At 46.4% G+C, this 22,493-nt stretch overlaps 1 protein-coding gene across 1 annotated transcript in view; it reads left to right on the plus strand.

Moving 5' to 3' along the window:
• LOC147665938 (nonsense-mediated mRNA decay factor SMG9-like) overlaps positions 1 to 22,493 on the plus strand; it is a 120,762-nt gene that overhangs the window by 12,833 nt on the left and 85,436 nt on the right. Inside the window, exons 2-6 of the mRNA XM_086949397.1 lie at positions 2,970 to 3,067; positions 5,908 to 6,020; positions 6,537 to 6,648; positions 18,126 to 18,221; positions 18,695 to 18,780. Of these exons, the coding sequence (XP_086805523.1) occupies positions 2,970 to 3,067; positions 5,908 to 6,020; positions 6,537 to 6,648; positions 18,126 to 18,221; positions 18,695 to 18,780 (505 nt within the window). The remainder of the gene's footprint in view (positions 1 to 2,969; positions 3,068 to 5,907; positions 6,021 to 6,536; positions 6,649 to 18,125; positions 18,222 to 18,694; positions 18,781 to 22,493) is intronic.

Consider the following 22,493-nt stretch of genomic DNA (forward strand, 5'->3'; position numbering starts at 1 on the left):
AGAAAGATGGGCAACCAAAATAGTGATTGGTTTAAAGGGCAAGTCCTATGAAGAGAAGCGAATGAATATTGAATGTGTGTGCATCAAAGAAACGTGGGCAGATGATGGATGAAATGAAGACACTCACATTTTAAAGGGACTAATCCCGGCTCTAGAACTAAGCATTTTCAGCGGAAGCCTATGTAGAGTTAGTAATTGAAATGTGAGACTCGAAATTAGGTGGATTAGATAAAATAATAGGGGAAGCAGGTGAAGAGGTGCACCAGACAATCTAAGATGGGGCTATGCATAAACTATCTCTGAGGATAAGTAATGGGGGACAAATTAGAATTTAGAAATACCTGAGGCTGTAGAGTCTGTTTGTCAAGAGCATGCATTAAATTAGCCACCTTGTTCTCATCTGCTGCTTAGTAGGCTAAAGATCTGAAAGAGGCTATTAGTTATAGATTCCTTACCTTAGAATTGCCCCCCAGACGTCAGACTAGATCCAGAGATTTTTTCTTTAGCAGTACCCCGTTGCGTTTGTAGGTGGCATCGGTTGACTCCACGTCCGTCGTTGGCATCATGTTCGGCAGAATGACGTTGCTGAGTCTACTTAGACGCCGCCCCTGTGCGCTGACGTTAGTTCTTTCTTTTTCTGTGTCCGCCAGCGCAGATCCGGAGAGAGCAGTACCCTTAGTCATTTATTCACCAGTGTTTTTTACATCTTTTGTCGACTTCTTTTTCGAGTCCTGGTGCACGGAGGGATGTCCCAACGTCTGACCGGCTTCAAGCCTTGTGACTCCTGTCATAAGCTGATGTCAGTCACTGACTAACCAGCAACTACTGTGCTTTTGCTGCCTGGAGCGGGACCACGACCCGAAGTGCTCCGACTATCGAATCTGAACCCGAAGTTTTTACGGGAGCAGTGTCGAAAGCTTCTGGAGGCCCGACAGTCAGCTCCGCGCTGCTCAAGGTCCCAGTCGAGAGGGAGGTCGCGGGACCGGTCACAGAGTCACCATCAGCACTCCTCATCGTCGTCTTATGGTAAGTCGAAGCACAAGAAGAAGGAGAAGAAGCACCATCGCGCTTCGTCTTCTCCCTGTCCGTCGGCCGATGGGACGTGAAAGTTCGTCGTCCTTCGGCTCCCCCCTCTTGAAGCCTACCGGGACGGCTCTGAGCTTCCCCTGCCCAGCTTTGTGCATTTTACTTAGCTCTCCACTCCATCTGTGGGCAGCCCAACTCTGCCGGCGTGCCTTCCTTGCCCCACAGACTCTGCTTGGCCCCCAGGCATCCAGGCCTGGATCCAGTTCGGTACCGGCCGACTTCACAACACCTCCGGCGGCACCGATACCTTTGAGGGCGCCTCCGCCACTTCCGACACCAGTTGTGTCCCCAACAGGCGTCGACCCTTTGGACGCGGAGCCGGACCGACGTCAGCTGATGCTGTTACCGGTTCCGACCGGTACTTTTGTACCCCTGTTCTCCCCTGGCGTTCCCTATCGCCCTGGGTGGCAGCCAGAGGAAGGGGAGGAGGACTGGGAGAGCTCTGTTGACCGTTTGGCAGATCAGCTCGAGGAGCCAGACTAGTGAGAGGAGTTTGGGGAGGCCAGTGGTCCTTGGCATGCTTTCTCCTTCTACCGTGGCCATGGAGGAGGGAGCCGCCTATGCGGTGGTGTTGGGCCATCCAAAAATGGACCATTTCTCTTGATGGGTCATCCTTTGCATTAAAATCTGTTATTCCTTGGCAAAAAAGGAGCCTCCGGTAGGGCTGCGCACCCATTCCACCAGGGCGAAGGACTGCTACTACTGCTTTGGGACGTGGAGTCCCCCTCGGTGACATTTGCCAGGCAGCCACATGGGCATCACTCCACACGTTCACTAAGCATTACTTACCTGGATAGTCAAGTTCGGAGAGACTGCTTCTTTGGCCATTCAGTTCTCCAGGACTTTCTGGTGTGAACTTGGTTTGCAGACCCACCTCCGGGGTTAGTATTGCTGGGGTATCTATTCTAAAGTAAGAAATCTATAACTAATGGTCTCTTTCAGATGAACAAGTTACTTACCTTTGGTAACATTATATCTGTAAGAGACATATATTAGTTAATAATTCCTTATCGCCCCACCCATCCTCCCCGTTCTGCGAACTGACTTCTAGCGTAAGGGACTCCCTTTCAGGGCCCTAGTTTTGTGCACCTGTGGTCAGTGTCTTGCATGTCTCTGTGCTTCTGGCGTGGAATGTCGTGTAAAGAACTGACGTCAGCACGCAGGGCCAGCATCTAAGTCGACACCGACACGTCCTTCCACCGAACAGGACGCCAAAGACAGGCGCGGAGTAGACCGACTGCACCTACCGACGCTAAGGGGTACTGCTAAAAAAAAAATCTCCGGATCCAGTCTGACGCCTGGGGTAATTCAAAGGTAAGGAATCTATAACTAATGTATGTCTCTTACAGATATATCATTACCAAAGGTAAATAACTTGTTCGTCATGAAAAACAGCAGAAAACTTGCACAGCAAAATGCCCCTTCAGGCACATGCTCATACCCAGTGGGTGTTCATTTATGGATGAAATGAGTTCTGAGTTGGACATCTGATCTTAAAAGTAAAAATCATATGTTGATAATGTGGATCCCTTGTTGCACTAGGTTTTGACCAAATTAGAGAGGCCCACAGCTCTTTCACATCTTTGGTGTTTCAGTACCTTGTCTTCCATGTAAATGATCTCTCACTTGCCCATGCTCCACGCTTTAAACTGTAACAGTAGTCCACTTGTGGCTCAGGGAGGTTTCCAAGACAGATGGAAATCTCTCCCATCCTTTGCCCTTCTTTCTCCTTCCGGGCCCCTAACTTATTAAATGTTTTTCCCTCTATGCCTTGTAGTCTGTCTGTAAAGGAAAGAAGCGACCATAGCTGCTGTAGAGCTGTTCTGTCGGGTGCACAGCAGTCGTGTCCGCTCTTTAAAAGAGGGTTGTCTTTTATTCCACAGCTGTGGCTGGCCAGGCAAAGCTTCTGCCTCCCGAAAGGATGACGCACAGCATCAAGCTAGTGGACGACCAGATGAACTGGTGCGACAGTGCGATCGAGGTTTGTAGTACTGCATATTGGTTTGAGGTTGTAGCACTGCATGTTGGTTGAGGTTGTAGCACTGCATGTTGGTTGAGGTTGTAGCACTGCATGTTGGTTGAGGTTGTAGCACTGCATGTTGGCTGAGGTTGAAACACTGCAGGTTGGCTGAGGTTGAAGCACTGCATGTTGACTTGGGTTGAAGCACTGCATGTTGGCTTGGGTTGAAGCACTGCATGTTGGCTTAGGTTGAGGCAGTGTATGTTGGCTTAGTTTGAGAGGCAATCGGAGTTCTGGGCAAAGTTGTAAATGTTCACTGCATTCTGTCTAGAGCATCTCTGTAAGCATGGTGCCTGACTTGTAGGAAAATCCTTCCCTTTTTCAGCCCATTACTCAAAATGAGTTGCCTGTAGCCCCATATTGTATGTTTTTGTTCTAAGACATCATTGTAGGATGCTCAAAAACCTGACAAATATCAGTCATTCCTAATTACTGAGCAGATTTGTGCCACTTGCTATCCGCCTTTGTCCCATGCCTATAGAACTCTGGCAGTGCACCTTAAGTATTCCAATCAGCAGCTTCTGCAATTCCGTATTGGGGCCACCAGCATTTCAACCAGTGCATCTTAATCCAGCAGAGCTGCTCCCGCTGCTCTCCTGGTACTGTTGACTGCACATCGGCAAATGCACTTTAATCCTACTATACAGCACTACACTTCAGCACTGGGACCTATCCATGGCGCTGCCAATTAACTACACAATCCTGTAGCAATCCTGCCATTCCAGAACTGCAGCCAACCAGCAGCATTGTTAAAGCATAGCATTACGTCTGTGCAGCACACTCGCTACTGCAGTACTGAACACTTCGCACAAGTCTGCCAACGCACCTCCGTCTTGAGCAGCACCCTTTCCATTAGTTTTGGGACTTGAACACAGCTGTACCAAAAGACATTGCCATTTGTTTTATCGACTGAATAGATGTTGTGCTGCTGGCAGTTTTTTCTTTTTGCGGACTACTACTTTGCAGTGATTTTCATACTGTTCTATTGAAGATCTTCCTCAAGTATCTGCAGTGTTCAATGATTGTACTCATGTGATGTCATAATGGTCGTATTAAATAAAGATCACTGGGATATGACGCATATGGCTTCTGGTTCACCACATCTCCAATACATTGACTGTGTGCACATGTAACCATTCTATTTTAAATCTTTGTTTTCTTTGTCAGTGATTAGTGGTAAATGTGTTCATTTGTAGAAAATCAGGCCTCTAAAAATTATAAAAATTTTACTAGGCCTGCAGGTCTAGTAACTTGAATATTCTGTTCGACCTAACTGTAATGTACTTGACCCATATACTAATCTCATCATGTAGTCTTAGGCTAATATTTTATTTTTGTAGAGACACCTTTTTTTTCATTATCACATGAGAGCACCTTCCAATATGTGAGTTCAGCATTCCTGCTGTACAAAAAGACCGATTTGGTTTGATGTAATAGACTAAATGTTTCCTCCATGCATAATAACTGCTTCTCTGCGTCTGGAATTCCCCCGCTGTGTGGGAGAATTCCACGTATGTGAGGTTCGGACGGCCGGGGGCCGTCCTTCGCACACGCCCACTATGACGTCAGACGGCTGGGGGCCATCCGACGCACCGAAGCGGATAAGAATCTAGCCCACATATAGGGTACACATGAGCCCTGACTTGCCTATTGGTTTTCTAATAGCATTGCCATCAGGGCAGGGGCAGGAATGTTTCTCAGTTCATGTTTAAAAACTCACTTTTAATTAATATATTACTAAAGCATGAGGTGGGAGCCCACTGTCTTTTATGTACAGCACATTTTCCAATAAAATGGCCAAAACCTTTCCCACTAACATGCAGCTTTACTTCTAAAACTATATAGTGTTTAAACAATCGGTGGAAATTTCGTTTCAGCAAACATATTTATCATCTGCACATCACCAAGTGAAGTGTTCTGGTATGTTTTTATCCTATTAAACTATTTTTTTTCATCACACAGAATTACAGAACAAGGGCTTTCATAACTGCTGCACTTTATTTTGAAATGTTTGTACAGTACACTTTTTCTTAGCTAGATTCCGTGAACTTCTACTAATGGGTGGAAAAAGGCACATTGTGCTGGGATGAAATGACGGGAGCTTGTTCTGCACTGAAAAATCTGCAGAAATGGCACCACGCTGTGTGCCAGAGGGCATAGCTTCTTGAGTTAATTTTGCTGCAATTTGTGTAGATTTTCTACTTGAGCGGCAGCTCTCTGGCCGCAAACGGGCTTGACCTCCCGCGAGAGCTTGCATTGGAGAAGTCTTGCCTGGTGCCGTCCTAGCAACCAAAAATCGTGCTGGGGATGCCAAATCTCACTCGCCAATTTATAGTTGGTGAGCCATGCGCAAGAAGAAACTCCGCCATGCGGTGTTTGCAGAATTTGGTTTGCACTCCGCATTACTAGCATACCATGGAGTGGCCAAAACTTCACCAACTCAGTGGGTAGAGAAGAATATATTGCCCGCACCTAATCTACAGCACTCTTTTGTATTTCAATAAGACGATCGGCATACCTGTATCAGTCAATCTTAATCCTGATCTGAAAAAAACGTCTGCTCTACCAGTGCTAACATCAAAGCACAGCTCACACGTTGCACCTTAGATCTGCCTGCAACATATCTGTTCATTTACAGAGTCTCACTTATTACTGTCAATGCATCCTGACTCAGAGCTGTTCCTTCTATTAAACCCTTAGCAGTCACTTACTGACACACTGATGCATTTTTCCTTACATATGAACATGGAGACTTGCCATAGCCTCATTCATGTGTTTGATTTCTGCTTGTTTTTCCCCAGTTCCTGCTCGATCAGACGGACGTGCTTGTGGTGGGAGTCCTAGGGCTCCAAGGCACTGGCAAATCAACCATGATGTCTCTCCTGTCTGCCAACGTCCCTGAGGAGGATCAAAGGTCTCAGCTTGCTATTCCTTTCTTAAATTGCTTGTGGGATTGGACTGTTTTTGAAGGGTTGAAGTCTGACAGAGCAATATGTGTGTGTGCTGCTCAATCCTACAGGGTCTAGAGTTCCCGGTCTTACTCAGTCTAGTGCTTGGAAATTGCAACCCTTTGTTTCCCAGAAAGGTGTTTACTGTACAAACTAGTTTTGCTGTGGGCCTTCTTTTTAAAAGACTTAAAGATTTGCTTCTAGTGTATCCCAAAGGCACTATATTTGATGCCAGTATTCCTTGCCCTCTACCTTGGGGTCATTGCCCTTGAGAATCTCTGAGAAAATCTGCTACCAGAATGAGTTGCCTTCTGCCCTGGGAGTCTCTGTACCTTTGTCTATAGAATATTAGGAATTCCAGAAGCTGGGTATGCTCTTGATTAAGTGGAACGCCAGTGCTTCATGCCATTGCCATGGTAGTAATGGAACAGATGCCTCAGAGCTGGTTTATACTAATCCTGTTTTCTTCCACCCCTCAACAGGAGTTATGTGTTCAGGGCCCAGAGCCAAGAGATGAAGGAGAGAGCAGGCAACCAGACAAGCGGCATTGACTTTTTTATCACTCAGGAGAGAATTATCTTCCTGGACACACAGGTGGGTCGCTAGTTTATTTTTATTTTTTTAATATATATATGTATATGTTTGTTCGAGGCATGTGGGCTGTTGAATTCATATCTTAGCATAGGTCGCCGCCTAGTGTGGGGTCCGGATGTTTGCACCTTGTTGTCTTGGAAGAGTCTTCGAAGTATCACGAGATAGGTGACTCCTCCCCTGGACTACAGTGCGCATGGGCATCTTCTCCATCTTCAGATTGTTCTTCTCCGCCATTGGGTTTGGATGCACTTCGACAACTCCAACTTCAAGACCGAAGTTTTCCAACTTTCCATGGCCAAGAACTTCACACTTTCGACGGTATTGTTTCCGCTCGGTACCCCTCGACTCAACAACTTTTTCCATCTATATCTGGTAGTCGACGCGGGCCGGTGGGCCTTTTCGACGCCACGTGGGCCTCCTGCTGATGGAAAGGACCCCGTTCAAAAGATGCCCACAATGTCGATCTAAGTTGTCACTTAGCGATAAGCATACTGTATGCAATAGGTGCCTATCTCCGGAGCACAATGAAGAAAACTGTCCAGCTTGTGCTCAGTTCAGGTCGAAGAAAACCATCCGGAACTGAAGAGCTACTCGACAAGAGATGCATCAACAGGCTCCTGAACCAGAAAACATTTTCGACGACGAACATGAACTCCCAGAGGCAGCGGGCTCCGACCTAGAGCTCGTCACAGTCGAAGACCAGTCGGACTCCGATTATGACATCCCACCGGGGCAAACAGTGAGTACCGAAGCCCCTACCTAGCCTCCACCTGCAGACAAGGCTCCGGTCAAAGCATCGCCCAAAAGCCTTAGCCGCGACCGAAACACCGCTTCAGAAGCCCCGCCTTCCGGCCTGGCTCCGAAGACCATACCCAAGCCTTCCGGTACCCCGCGATCAAGCAAAACACTTCCCAAGAAGGCCATCGACTCAAAAAAGGCCACAGAGCTGAGACAGGGCGCCGACACTAAAAAAGTCGTCGACCCTAAAAAGGCCGCCGACCCGAAGAAGGTCGTAGGTCCGAAAAACACTGTTGACCCGAAGGTCGTCGACCCAAAGAAGACTGTCGACCCAAAGAAGACTGTCGACCCAAAGAAGGTCGTCGAGCCAAAGAAGATAGTCGACCCGAAAAAGGTCATCGACCCGAAGAAGGAAATCGACCCAAAGAAAGTCGTCGATCCGAAGACTGCAGCCGAGCCGAAGGCCGTCGAACCGAAAAAGGCAGTCGAACCGAAAAAGGTTGTCGAGCCGAAAAAACACTTAGAGCCGAAAAAGGCAGCCGACCCGAAAAAAAGCCCGTTGAACCGAACAAGGCCGTCGAGCCGACAGAGGACGTCGAGCTGAAAAAAGCTCAACAGAAAAATAAAAACAAACAAGCGACCGATCCAAAACCATCTGCGCCAAAGCCACGGACAGAAGAAGAAGAACTTTTTCATCCTGATCCAGTGAACCCAGAACAAAATAGACTGTATATAGACCCTGATACAGGACACATCAGTTTATAATATAAACAAGAGAAGACTGGAAATTGAAGCTCCTTCTCCTGTTCCTCCTAAGAAAAAGGATTTTGGGACATCCCCTTCAAGACCTTTCACAACTCCTCCTTTCACTCCTGACATGCCTTATGTTCCATATTCTCCTACACCACCTCATTATGATGAGGGAGAAGACCTGGGTGTAGATCCTCAACAGGATTTTATAGACCCTGATAATCAAGGAAACCAAGATCAAACATGGGACGATCAGAATGACCCTGATGACCCAGATGATACACAACCCATACCCGATCCTTCGACATACCCCACAAAGCCATCTCCTACTGACGACCAGCTACTTGACAGAGCAGCTCCGTATCATAGTGTAGAAATGCACACTGACCCTGTAGAGGAGGATTTCCTATTTAACACCATCCCAACACCAGAGAAGAGTGTACGTATACTCCCTATGCTGAAGGGAGTACTAAAGCATGCACCAGACATCTTTAAAGACCTAGCCAGGGAGCGTGTCCTCAATCCCAAAATTTAAAAGAAATATAAACCAACCCCTACAGACCTCTCTTATATTAAGTGTAAGAAGTTGGCCTGGTATGATGTTCACTATTCTAGTGAGCACCTTGCACCAGTCCAAACAACCCTTATGGTGATGGTTGTAAAGTCAACCTTATAGACCAGCTATCCTAGTGGTAGAATAGACAAAGCAGTCCTAGGCTAAACTCAAGAGGGCATGTGAAGCCAGCTGTTTTACCATATGTAACCCCTTTAATACCAAATGAAAGGACACCACACAGGATATATATAAAATATATATGTTATTTATTTCTAGACAAACCCTCTGAACTCTTTATGAGGTCAGAGGCACAAGCACAATACAAGATATTCAATTAAAATACAGTAAGTTGCACAAAATACAGTAGGGCCCTAGGGGCACTTAAACCATATACTAAAATAGTGGTATAAGGACCACTACACGGAAAGTGAATAGGCCTATGGCCTAGGGAATCGCTGGGGCTACGCTGAGCTACCAAGAGTTAGGAAGCAGGAGGCCCACGGGATGCATGTGCAGTGTCTAAACACACACGCAGGTTACCATAGAGAATGAATGGGAACGTAAAAGATGAAAACTAGTTCTTTTAGGGCACTTCTGACTGAACTCTGTGAAAGTTACTTGAAACTTAGACAGTTGGATAGTCAATACCCACAGGAGCACCGGAGTACTCGCGTTACCTCACCCACAGGAAGCGGGTGCATAGGTGTCAAAGTGTGTCGGGTTTCGTCGTCGAATCCTATGGAGCCTGGAAGAAAGGTGCTGCAGGCGACCAGGAGAGAAGTGTCCGGGTGAATCCAAGGGTGGATCGAAGATGAAGAGGACCTGAAAGCAGAGGGGACAGAGTCTGGGTCACTAGCCAGTGACCAGTAAGGAACCAGGCGATGTCGCAAAGCAATCAGGTGCTGTCGTAAAGCTTGTCTCTGCAGCCACGTGGACCAGGAGGCGTCGACGACGACCAGGAGTCAGGCACGGACTGTCCCACGAAGGCTCTTGCTGTCGGCGGTGTCGGCTTCAGGATTGGAGTCAACAATCCTTGGCAAAGGCAACCCACGCAGGAAACAAAGTTGGCTTCTTACTCGGACCAGCAAGGTCTGAGGGGCTGCTTCTTTTGAGGGAAGCAAGGGCCAGTCTGGAGCAACCAGACCAGCGGTGTAAATTCAAAGGTTCGTCGCCAAGATGGCCACTAGCCAACGGGCAAGTGACCGGGCAGATGCGTCAAGCAGGAAAATACAGAAGGACCCCACGCAGAACTCGTGGAGTGTGCAGGGCTGATCTTCTGTGCAGATGATGCTCGGGGCTGGGGCTTCTCAATCCCCAATGCACAGCTTCGAGGGTGCCTCGGGTGCTGCACAATTAGCAAGTCGCATACTTTTCAAGATGGCCGGTCCCACGTCTCTCGTCGCCTCCACGGGTCTCAGCTCTGCTGGGACTGTGGATCGGGCTGTTGGATGTTTTGAAGTCCGGTTCTCGTCAGGCTCTGTGCTCGGGCTCTGGCGGGAGCGTCGACAAAGTAAGCCCTTGTTCGCTGGATGGTGCCTTCTTGTGCAGGGTGGTCACTCCTTGACCACAAGGGAGATTCTTCAGTCGTCTTCTTGCAAAGTAGATCGTCGAAATCCAGAGTCTCGATTCAGAGTTTCAGTCAGGATTAATCTAAAGTCTTGGGACTCAGCTCCTCCCTATATACCAAATCTAGGGGCTGGTTTACCTGATAGGTCCCTCCTATAGGTGGGACCAGGGAAGGGGGTGGTTACACCCCTTTCCCTTTGTCCAGTTTCACGCCAGAGCTGGGGCTGGAGTGCCCCAGCACCGGTTTGAACTGGACCATGCATGGGACACCTTGTGTGCCCCAGGCAGTGTCTCATTTCTTTCAGCCCTCCCTGCCACAATACACAAAAGCCTGTCTGGGGTGGTGCTAGCACCTCCCAAGGCAGGAAACCTATTGGCCAAGCCTCCCTCCTTGGAAGGACTCCCAGCAGCAGGAGGTCAGACTTGTGTCTGTGGCAGCAGCATCCATTTTGTGATGCTGAGGCTCTGGTTAACTTTAACCGGGAATAGTAGGAACAACAGGTCTTCTCCCTCTAGAAGTGTGGAATGCTACCCCTGTCGCCGGAACTGGCGAGTGGGTAGAATTCCAAATCGTATGACACCTTACTCGACATGTTTTGATAAAGCCAAACCAGAGTTAGCATTTAACCGCGAGGTTCATAATGCACTTAAGAGTATATGGTATGGCAATATCCTAGAACAGCTATAAGGACATGCTTCCGAAAGCTGCAGACAGGCTCAGCTCATGCTAGAGCACCATCTCACATAAAACGAAGCACTCTGCCTCCAGGATTATTAAGGCATGCCATAGGAGTGATTTATAGGTGTATATGTGTCTAGATATAAGGTTAGATATAGGTATACTATATCTAAGCAAGGGGTGATTCCACGACCTTGCCCCAGCTGAGTGATCAGCCAGTTGTGTCAATGTGAGTAGCCAGCCAGGGGTGGCATAATACATGTTGCAGCCCCTGGTAGGCCTTGGATGCACCTATGCCCTGGGTACCTATAGTACACTGTACAGGGGCTCATAAGGTGACCCAATATCCATTTGGAGATGTACCTAAAGTACATGGAGTCCATTTTACAGTGAGAGCAGATAGCCTGGGGCCCTGATTAGCAGGATCCCAGGCTAACTAAGTTGAAAACCAGCTAAACACTAGGCAAAAAATCTGGGGTAACCATAGTCAGGTATCCACCTTCCTACATCAAGTCTCAGCTACCACTAGACTCCCTAGTTGTATCTAATGCCAGGAAAAGGGAAAATCCACAAACTACAGGTGATGCACAAATTTTAGAAGCCTCAGGCAAAATAGTGGCTTCTCAGGCAGCAAATACCTGGAGAATTGCAAATACACAAGCTCTCCTTGCACGCTATGATAGAGCACACTATGATGAACTGGAGGGATTATTACAACACCTACCAGAACCCTTTAGGGAAAAAGCAAATGACCTAATACAGGAAGGGAAATTCATCACTAACGCATCTATAAAATGCGCCCTTGATACAGCTGATACAGCCGATAGGTCTGTCAACACTAGTGTGTTGCTACGCCGGCATGCCTTGCTCCGCATCTCGAGTTTTAAAAATGAGGTCCAATCTACTATACTCAATCAACCCATTAACCAGGATCTCTTGTTTGGCCCTGCTGTTGATACCATCTTAGAAAAGATGAAAAAAGATACTGACACCGCTAAGTCCATGGGTGCACTTCAATTCCTTGCCATGTGTATACTATAGAGACAAAGGTCAGCCTTATATTAAACCCACCAAGTTATCAGATAAGGATGCCCATCAGTCACCACACGGAACCGCCCTTCATCATTTGGGTTCCTCTTAAGACCACCATTGGTGTTATCTATTATCTTTCACATGGAGGGCTGAGATTGTTAAAAACCCTCACATGATCAGATAGATTTTCCGTGGTCTTACTTCTCAACTACGAGGATGTTTGAGTGTTGAAGAAGGGGACTGATGTCGCAGTGCAAAAATTAGTGAGAAAACAAAGAAGAAAATGTGTGAAGTAAAATTGGATGATGGGGGTACTGGACGTAAACTTTATTCTGTTGCTACCCTCTCTACCAATGTTAAAAAGTAGTCAGAGACAACCAAAATATTTTTGGATCCTAGAATACATCTAGACGATCCAAAAATATTTTCATCAGTCCAGTCCCATTCCAACATCAAGCGACAGGAGTATACTCTCTATACTTCCTCATTCCCAAAAAAGACTGATCCCTCAGAACAAATTTGGACCTCAGACCTCTGAACCAATACATACTCCCAGAGCATTTCCATATGATCACTCTACAACAGGTACTCCCACTACTCCAGCAAGGCGACTTCTTGCTACACTAGACCTCAAAGATGCTTACTTTCACATCCCTATAAATCCAGCTCACAGGAAATACCTCAGGTTCACAATAGAAGGTCGCCACTATCAATTCAAAGTTCTCCCTTTCGGGGTAACTACAGCACCAAGGGTTTTTACAAAATGCCTAGCAGTAGTAGCAGCACACCTCAGAAGGCAACACATCCATGTGTTCCCCTACCTATACGATTGGCTCATAAAAGCCAACTCATACGCACAGTTTGCAAGCCATACGTCTCAAACAATCCAGCTACTGCACAGTCTAGGATTTTCCATAAACTACCCAAAATCACATTTACAACCCTCCCACATACAACAATATCTGGGAGCAACAATAGATACCTCAGTGGCGAAGGCATATCCAAACCCAGCCAGGATAGCCACCATACAGTCTCTCATTCAAAGATTTCAAATCCAACACTCCCTGCCAGCTCAAGTGTTCATGCAGCTTATAGGCATGATGGCGTCCTTCATATTCATTGTCCCTCATACTCTGCTTCACATGCGTCCCTTACAGGAATGCCTAGCACGGCAGTGCAACCAAGCTCAAGGGCAACTAAAAGACGTAGTGTTGGTAGACAGTCGCACTTACAACTCTCTACAGTGGTGGAACCCCCAAAACCTTTCCAAGGGGCGACTGTTCCAAGAGCCAGTTTCACAAGTAGTATTAACAGCCGACGCATCACTGACAGGTTGGGGAGCCCATCTCCTTCAATATACAGTCCAAGGCCTCTGGACAGTCAAGCAAAAGACACTACATATAAACCACTAGGAGTTACTAGCAGTATTTCTAGCAATGAAAGCCTTTCAGAAATACTTGTGCAACAAGGCTGTCTTAATCCGGACGGACAACATGACAGCCATGTACTACATCCAAAAACAGGGAGGGACACACTCTCTGCAGCTATCTCACCTAACACAGAGCACATGGAAATGGGCGATCCCCAAAAACATTTTTCTCCTGGCAGAACACCTCCCAGGAATAGACAATCAGATAGCAGATCTACTAAGCAGACACAGCCAACAGATACACGAAAGGGAGATTCACCCTCAGGTTCTCCAACCATTCTTCCAAAAGTGGGGACTACCAGAAAAAGATCTGTTTGCCATAAACGAAAACTAAAAATGCCCGTCCTTTACCGCCAGGTTCCCACACCCATTGTCACAAGGCAATGTGATATGGATGAACTGGTCAGGCAGATTTACGTACGCTTTTCCACCAACCCCACTGATTCCGTTAGTGGCACGCAAACTAAGGCAACATTCACTCACAATGATCCTGGTTGCTCCCGCATGGGCAAGACAGCCATGGTACACGATGCTCCTAGAACTCTCAGTAGTTCCTCGCCAAAGGCTGCGCCTTTTGCCACAATTGCTAACACAGAACTATGGAGAAATCAGGCACCCAGATCCCAGTCAGTCGAACCTAGCGATCTGGCTCCTGAGGTCTTAGAGTTCGGATATCTTAACTTGCCTCCAGACTGCATAAACATTATCAAAGAAGCAAGGCGCCCCACTACCAGAGCATGCTACGCAGCTAAATGGGAAAGATTTGTAATTTATTGTAATAACCAAATCAATCTATTAGATGCCTCCATACAAAACATAATCTGTTACCTGCTACATCTTCAAAGATGTAATCTAGCATACTCATCCATAAGGCTACACCTAGCTGCTATAGCAGCAAATCTTCAAAACAGACAACATGTTTCCCTGTTCAGAATACCACCTATCAAAGCTTTTATGGAAGGACTTAAGAGTTATCCCTCCAAAACATCCACTTTCGCCAGTCTGGAACTTGAACATAGTACTTACCAGACTCATGAGACCACCCTTCGAACCACTTCATTCATGTGAACTACAATTTTTAACATGGAAGATGGCATTCTTAATTGCCATTACTGCCCTCAAGCGAGTGAGTGAGCTACAGGCACTAACCATTCAGGAACCCTTCATGCAAATACACCACAATAAGGTAGTGCTTCGTACATACCCTAAGTTTCTGCCAAAAGTTATCTCCACTTTCCACATCAATCAGTCGATAGAGTTGCCAGTTTTCTTTCAAAACCCTCAATCAGTAGCTGAAAGAGCTCTACACACACTAGACGTTAAAATAGCGCTGCTATATTACGTTGACAGAACAGAATCCTTCAGAAAGACAAAGCAACTATTTGTTGCCTTCTCACTACAGCATAAGGGTAATCCCATTTCTAAAACAGGAATAGCCAGATGGATAGTTAAGTGCATTCAAATATGCTATCAAAAGGCAAAGCGCACTTTAACAGTTCCCCCAAAAGCCCACTCAACACACAAAATGGGGGCATCCATGGCTTTCCTAGGAAATATTCCCCTAGAAGACATATGTAAAGCAGCTACATGGTCTACCATACACACTTTCACTAAACACTACTGTGTTGACGTGCAAGCTATGCAACCAGCTGCTGTAGGCCAGGCTGTCCTTAAGACTCTTTTTCAGACCACTGCAGCTGGTACAGGCGACCACTGCTAGAGGAGGAACTGCTATACAGTCTATGCTAAGATATGAATTCTGCAGCCCACATGCCTCGAATGGAAAATGCTACTTACCAGTATGCATCTGTTCTTGGCATGTAGGGCTGCTGACATTCGTATCGCCCACCCTCCTCCCTGGTGCCTGTTACAGGATTCTCTTTTGCATGGCCATCTCTTACTTTACTATACTCCATCTTTGCCACAATGGCGAAAAACAATCTGAAGATGGAGAAGATGCCCATGCGCACTGTAGTCCAGGGGAGGAGTCACCTATCTCGTGATACTTCTAAGACTCTTCCAAGACGACAAGGTGCAAACATCCGGACGCAACACTAGTCGGCGATCTTTGCTAAGATATGAATGTCAGCAGCCCTACATGCCAAGAACAGATGCATACTGGTAAGTAGCATTTTCCTTATTTATTTTGATCAATAACACAGTTCCAGCGATATTTACTGTTCACCAGTAGCAGCGCATCCTTACACTGACTATACCAAGTAGCTTGCTTACCATCTTCAATACAAATTAATTGGTACCATGGCCATTATGAGATTGTCATTCACATGATTCTTGTAGAGATTGGGTGCGGGTGAGGGTGGTTGGGTAGATGGGCCGCACCACAGGCACTATATACGCATGCACGTTCACTTATGCATTGTATTAGTTTTCCAACCTAGATTTAATTTCTAGAGCGGATTTCTGGTTTGCCTGCTTTGTTTTTTATATTCTGTTTCTTTAGCTTCTGAAATTCAGTCTCCTATACTTACCTCCCGGTACGCACTGCTATATTCCTACTCGACAATCGAATGTCGTCCTTTTTCTATGACTGTTTAATAACTAGGCATTGGGATCAAATTAATTTTCATGGCTTGAAAAAGTTGTGTTGCACTTTTTCAGGGTGGGCATGGCTGCATGCACCATCCTGCTTGTTGTTTGGGACCCCCTGGTTCTGTTCATTAGAACTATGTTGCTATTCTTTTCCCAATGTTTGAACCAAGTTTCCTTAGCTCTCGTGGAATCCTCACCCCTGTCTTCCTGTGTTGCTGGCTGTCGCCTATCAGTGATGGCATTCTCCTGAACGCCATCTGAATCCAATCTAAATCTCACCTTGACGTTCCAAAGAATGTGACCTGAGCATTCTTTTGCAGATACCTGCTGCAATAAGAGTACAAGGAGGAAGATGCACTACTTCAGATTTGACGAAAGTGCTCTGATTTAGTTTTTTAAATGATGTGTTTTGATTGGCTTGGCTTCCCACCTGTGGACACATCTTGGGATACATAATTAATCTCAATCCTGTGAGTTTTGCATCATTCTCACATCTAGGCAAATGCACACCATCCCAGAGGAAATGTGTTACCAGATTTTGAAGCTATTGTAGTAAAGTTTTCTTTGGAAGATGTTTTGCTGCTAAGAGTCGTGGAGATAAATGTTTATCTGCCCTGCATGAGAGGAGCTGGTTTGCCACTGCAAGGAGAGAAGCTTACCTGTGAAGATCTGCTCAAGACTTACCTCACTGAAGAATCTGCATTCAGAACGCCTCAAAAAACAGAGACCAACCCGATTCACACAGGCCAGCCCTGGAGCATCAAGACTCACTCAGCCCAGCCCTGGAGCAACAAGACGCACACAGCCCAGCCTGCTGGAGAACAAAAGGCCCAAATCGCCTGGGTCATGTAGCTGTTAAAGGCAGGCTTCTGTATACCCTTAAGGGGGTCGTATTGCCCATTTTTCCATTTGGGCCAGAAAGTATGGCTTTTAAACAACTTCCATTTGGTCTATTTCTGTTGGCAGGGGGTAAGTCATCCTTATTCCAGAACCATTTTAGCCTTATTTCTCACCTTTGTTTTTTCAAGAGATTATATTTTTAGAAATAAATGATTCCTAACCTAAAGATAACCTTTTGTGCCCTGGAGATTCCCCTAGTCTTGTGTGTGTGCCCAACACCACCAGAAAAGTTTGACCCGACTGCTAGATATGGGACGTGCAAAATAGGTACTCCTGTTAGACTTGATAGTCGGTGCTATCTACCTTGACTTTTACTGAATGTGACCTTTATTGTATGTGGTTGTTTTTTGGGTTTAGGGCGATTTTGCTATTTTTGTTGCTGGAAGCTCAGGTGTGGAGGTGCTGAACTTTTGAAATGGAGGGACACGTTTCACAGCAAGGTTGCTACGTTCATTGTATTATGCCGATTTAACACACTGTAGTACAGTTTGTGGTGATCCTGTGAATTCAGCATGCAGTTTTTCAGTTGTACTGTTCAAATACTGTACACGCGTTTCTTAGGAAGTTAGCAGTCCTATAGTGATGCTGTTGATCTCACACACTATTGTGCAGTGCTTTTTTATGAACTTGCTTAATACTTCTTAAATAATTATTAAGGAAGTACTCTTAGCAGAGCGCAGTATTATTGGGGAAGTGGGGTTTTAGACAGCTTTCCACTCATCTAAAGCTTCTGGCTATAGTGCTTCTGGGTAAGAATTCCTTAGCAAAGAGGAAAACTCTCCTTTAGCTGGAATAATGTGGCCATTCCTCAGATACAGTCCTTCAAGGGAGAACTGAAAACGTTCTCTTCTTCCAGTAACCCTCAGCTCCCTTCCAGTACCTGTCGAGAGTTCAACTCTCTCCCTCTGTTTGCCTCCTAAAGTGTGTAAATTTGCATGCTTTTTACATTTTGTATGCTTTTATTTCACAGCTCAAACTCTACTTGAAGGTTTTGTAGCACTTTACATTACACAATGACACATTCATTATTGATAGGATTCTCCTACTGGCACTCTTGTGCTACTCAAACCCTTAAAAATAAATAAATAAATAAATAAATAAATTTTTTTTAAAAGTGCAACCAGCGTGTTGCTGTTGCCGCACACAACCCTCTGCTGCAGCTCCCTGTTAGTTTAGCAATAACTAAATACCATCCGTATGAAAAACAATATTGAACTTGTTCTGTGGATCCTTAACAAGTATCTTGTTTATCACTCCTTTCTTTTGTTTCTCTGCAGCCGGTCTTGAGCCCCGCGATCCTGGATCATCTGATCAATAATGACCGGAAGCTGCCACCAGAGTACAACCTTCCACATACCTACGTAGAAATGCAGGTGAGCTAGGTGTGGGATCCACCAAGGATGCTGCCTTCTTTATTTTGAACATTAAGATGGCTTGATGTTATGCAGCATGGGTTACATGGGTAAGAGTTGAGGAAAATCAACATGGTCTTTCTTTCAAAAGGTGCTTGTTCTGTGTTGTGGAATGGGCACCGAGATAAATACAAAAGTGGATATCTTTAACTGGATAGCACAGTAGACGAGGTGGGGCATGTGAAAGTATCATTCAATACAGTGGAAAGTGGGGAAAAGCAAGCTGTAAGTGAAACCTAATTGAGAATGCACTCTTCCCACTGAACATACCCATTTCTATATTTTAATAGTATTGGGTAACGTGGCAGGTTTGGCATCCAGAATCTGATTTTAAAGTTTGCAGTTTTGCATTGTGCGTTTTAGTAGCAGTGCCTCGGGGAACAATAAGGGGGGTTGCTAATATCGTCTCACTTTCAACTCCTGTTCTTCCACAGTCTCTGCAGATTGCGGCCTTCCTCTTCACCGTCTGCCATGTTGTCATTGTAGTCCAGGACTGGTTCACAGATCTCAACTTGTACAGGTGAGAATTTATAAGCATCGATGTCTCTGCATTACTTTTGCCCCTTTGTCTTATAATGCCTGATGCTGTCCACATGAACTTCTATAATTTCTCTGGTTTAAACATTTTTGTGTGGTGGCAAGATGGTAGTGTGAATCAAGGTATTGCCACCTTTTTTCCTTGCAAAAAGCCTCATCATTGAAAAATGCCAACAGTGTTTCAAATACAGTTAAATACTGCCTGTAGGAAACTGGGTTTTGTTGCAGTAGTCCCCCCCCCCCCCCACCCCCTCCTCCACACAAACACACACACATTTTGTGCTTGGTATTTGATGCAACTTTGACTGAAGTGCTCTGGGTTCCTGCTAAGCAGCTCCCTAGTGCCAGTGTTCTTTCCACAGAACAAGTTCACTGGTCAATTGATCCCAATTGCCCAGGCCGTTAGCACATATGTAAGCCCCTTGTAAGTGGTACCCCTGGTACCTAGGGCATTGGTACTAGAGAGGGTCCCTAAGAGCTACAGCATAGCTTTTGCAACTATAGTGGACCCAGCACTGAACTCGTACAGACTGTCACTACAGGCTGTGTGACAAGGTGCTCTAAAAAGTGAAAACAAGCACGGCGCACACTTGTGTGCCATGTGCCCTAAAACACAGCATTTAACATTTCTATGTCACACCTACAGCAGGCCTTACAGCCCTACGGCATTGGATGTAAGGACATCCCTGCATGAGCAGATATGCCCCTGTGCTTGCCAGTTCCATTACTGACAGTACAAGTGAGCAGTGATGACATCTTAAGGTATGTACTGGGAACTGGTCAAAACGAGTTACCCACCCACATGATGGCTTCACTGAAACACATGGTGTTTGGTAGTAAACACCTCATATTAAACCCACCCTGATTCCATTGATGGATGTATTGATACATATGCCCAGAGGGTACCTTTGAGGTACCCCTTGAAACCTACCAGCCCTCTAGTGTGCTACCTGACTGGCCCAGTCCATTGCGCATCCACAGACTAGATTCTGATCCCCCAAGGGTGAGAGCCTTCGCTCTCAGGAGGTCAGAAACAATGCCTGCTCTGAAGAGAGAGGTCTGATCACCTCCTGCTCCTCCAAGAAGGCTGGTAAAATTTGTGTTCCAGGGCAGGAAGTTTCAAAGTGGCCACACCTTTGGTATGCAAATCTAGCTTACCTCACAAGAGAGGATGCCGATCCCCCTGCCCTGGGCCATCTGGCACCAGGACAGGCGGTAAGATTAGCTATACAGGAGGTGGGTTGCAGTGCCAGGCTGGACACACCCCTAGGTGAATGTAAATTTAGAGATTCCGCCGTCTTGTGTGTGATGGAATTTGGAATTGTGGAACAGGGTGATGCCCACTCCCAAAGGAGTAAGTAGCCCATTGACTGCTACTCCTCACTTCCCTTGGCACCCCTAAATTGAGTATTTAGCCCCCCATTCCCCAAATACCACAACTTCAGATTTCTACAGACCTTAAGAAGACATGGACAAAGAAGGCGGCTGCTGACCGGAGAATCAAGGTGCACGATTGCCTTGGCGCCAGCCCTGCCAGCCTGCCTGCTGCACTTGACCCTTGTGGAACAATGGATTCGTCCTGCCTCAGTGCAGACCTTAAGAAACCCAGAGGGATGCCAGTGCTTCGCAAATCGCCAAAAGAGTAGAGGAGCTGCTCCCCTTCAGCCGAAGGCACCAAAGAAGCGACACCCAGTACACTGACTGGCCGCTTACGGGGACTACCGACACAGCAGCCACCCAGGAAGAAGTAGCAGTGCTCCTACAGGTCAGATCCGTCCTCACTCCAGGTGTGGGGACGCCAGGACCCATCAGAGCCACACAACACCTACACCTTGGGTACTGGACTCCTTGCAGCAACCAAGGCTTGTTGTTTCCAGTCTGGACACCAAATCCGAGGAAGACTGACCTGCATGTTGAGGGACTCATTTCATTTCAATCAAAGACAAAGAGTGAGTCTGTGACTGCAGCCACCCAATGACTCAAAACACCTATGCTCCAGTGCCCGAGTCTAAGAGAGGTGACTGTGCCAATGAGGTCCCCAGATCTACTGGAGTTAAACCCACCCTTGGGTTTGCCCAGACCGGACTTCCAGTTGCCACCTGCAGCTTCTTTCTGCTAGCCCCCTCGAACAGTGAGTAACTCCAGCACACCAAAAGACACCACTGTATCCGAGCCCCACAGCCCAAGTAGCAGTGGACCAACGGTGTCCTAAGTGCCCGAGGATCTCCAGGGTCGAGCCCCCTGTGAGTTCTCCTGGACTAGTTCCCCAGTCCCTGCTTCCAGCCTCCTTGTACCAGACAGTTCTCCCAAGTGAATGGAACACCCGACGTTGTGAGACACCTCTGCACCCGGATGCCCCAGAGCCACATGAGGGACCTGTTGGTGTGGCCTTGGACCTTGCCCGATACTCATCTTAAGTCCTGAAGACTAGTCTTGTACGTCGCTGCTAAGTGCCAAATGCAATATATGTTTTTTCTCCATATGATAACATTACCGATCAAGAAATTGCATTATGTTCATTTTTGAAAATTGTAAAAATCCATAACTTGAAAAGTGCGTACCCGATTCTGTTGATCTCGGTATCTAAATTTATGTAAATGTACGTGTTGTTTTTATAAAATGGTCTTGGATCTCTGAGTGTGTGTCTCATTTACTGCTTTTGTGTGTGTTATAAATGCTTAGCACTAACCTCTGATATACCTAATTACTCACCCACACTGTCACAAAAGAGAGCATTTGGGGGGTCATTTGTGCCTCCTTAATTCCTTTGGGGTTTGCCCAGACTCTTTACACAGTCTCTTTTTTTGGTCCACTAGTTGTTATCCATCATAGAATCTTCATTAAATTAATAACCATTAAAGATTTCCAGCAGTGTTGGAGATCCTTGTAACAAATGTTGCACAGAAACATTTTTACCTGCAAAACCTATGTATGCTATTTCAACATTTCTTATTTAAAGTGATTCCCTGTCTTTATATTGATGCAAACCAAATTAAAACCCAGAAAAAACCATTTAGTGTAGCGGTTCTTAACCTAATCAGGTGGCCTGTGACTATTTCCTTCAATCAAGCGGGACTTCTGAAGCGCAGCTGATCACCAGAAAGGGTATCCAGGCGCTGTGCTGCACATATCATTCGTAGAGCCACGTGGAGGTGGGTGATGTGGGTCCTCCTGGGCAGGTTGAGAATCAGTCTGGCTGCTGCGTTCTGGATCGTCTGGATACTTCATTAGTTCGGTGGTGGTGCCTGCATAGAGTTTGTTGCTGTAGACCTGCCGGCTGGTGACGAGGTCCTGTACGTCATCATCACCGTTTTCCTAGTGCTGGTGGAGAGCTACTTAAAGACTTTGCGGAGCATGCGGAGAGTGTGGAAGCAGGCTGTGGAGATGGCCTTGACCTGCATTTTCATGGAGAGTTCACTATCTAGGATGATGCCGGATATTGCGGGTGTGGACTTTTGGGTGGGTCTGAGTTCAGATGGCCATTAGAATCCATTCTGGAGGGAGGTATGTCTGCAGAAGGCCAGAACTTCAGCTTTGTTTGTGTTGAGCTTCAGGTAGTTATTCTTCATCCAGGCTGAGATGTTCTTCATACAGTTGTGGAAGTCGTTCTTCGTCAAGGTGGGGTCCGCTGAGAGCGAGAGTAGGAGCTGGGTATCGTCAGCCTAAGAGAAGATGTTGATGTCATGGGTTGTGACC

Source organism: Lissotriton vulgaris, unplaced genomic scaffold, assembly GCF_964263255.1.
Source record: "Lissotriton vulgaris unplaced genomic scaffold, aLisVul1.2 SCAFFOLD_3476, whole genome shotgun sequence".
NCBI lineage: Eukaryota > Metazoa > Chordata > Amphibia > Caudata > Salamandridae > Lissotriton > Lissotriton vulgaris.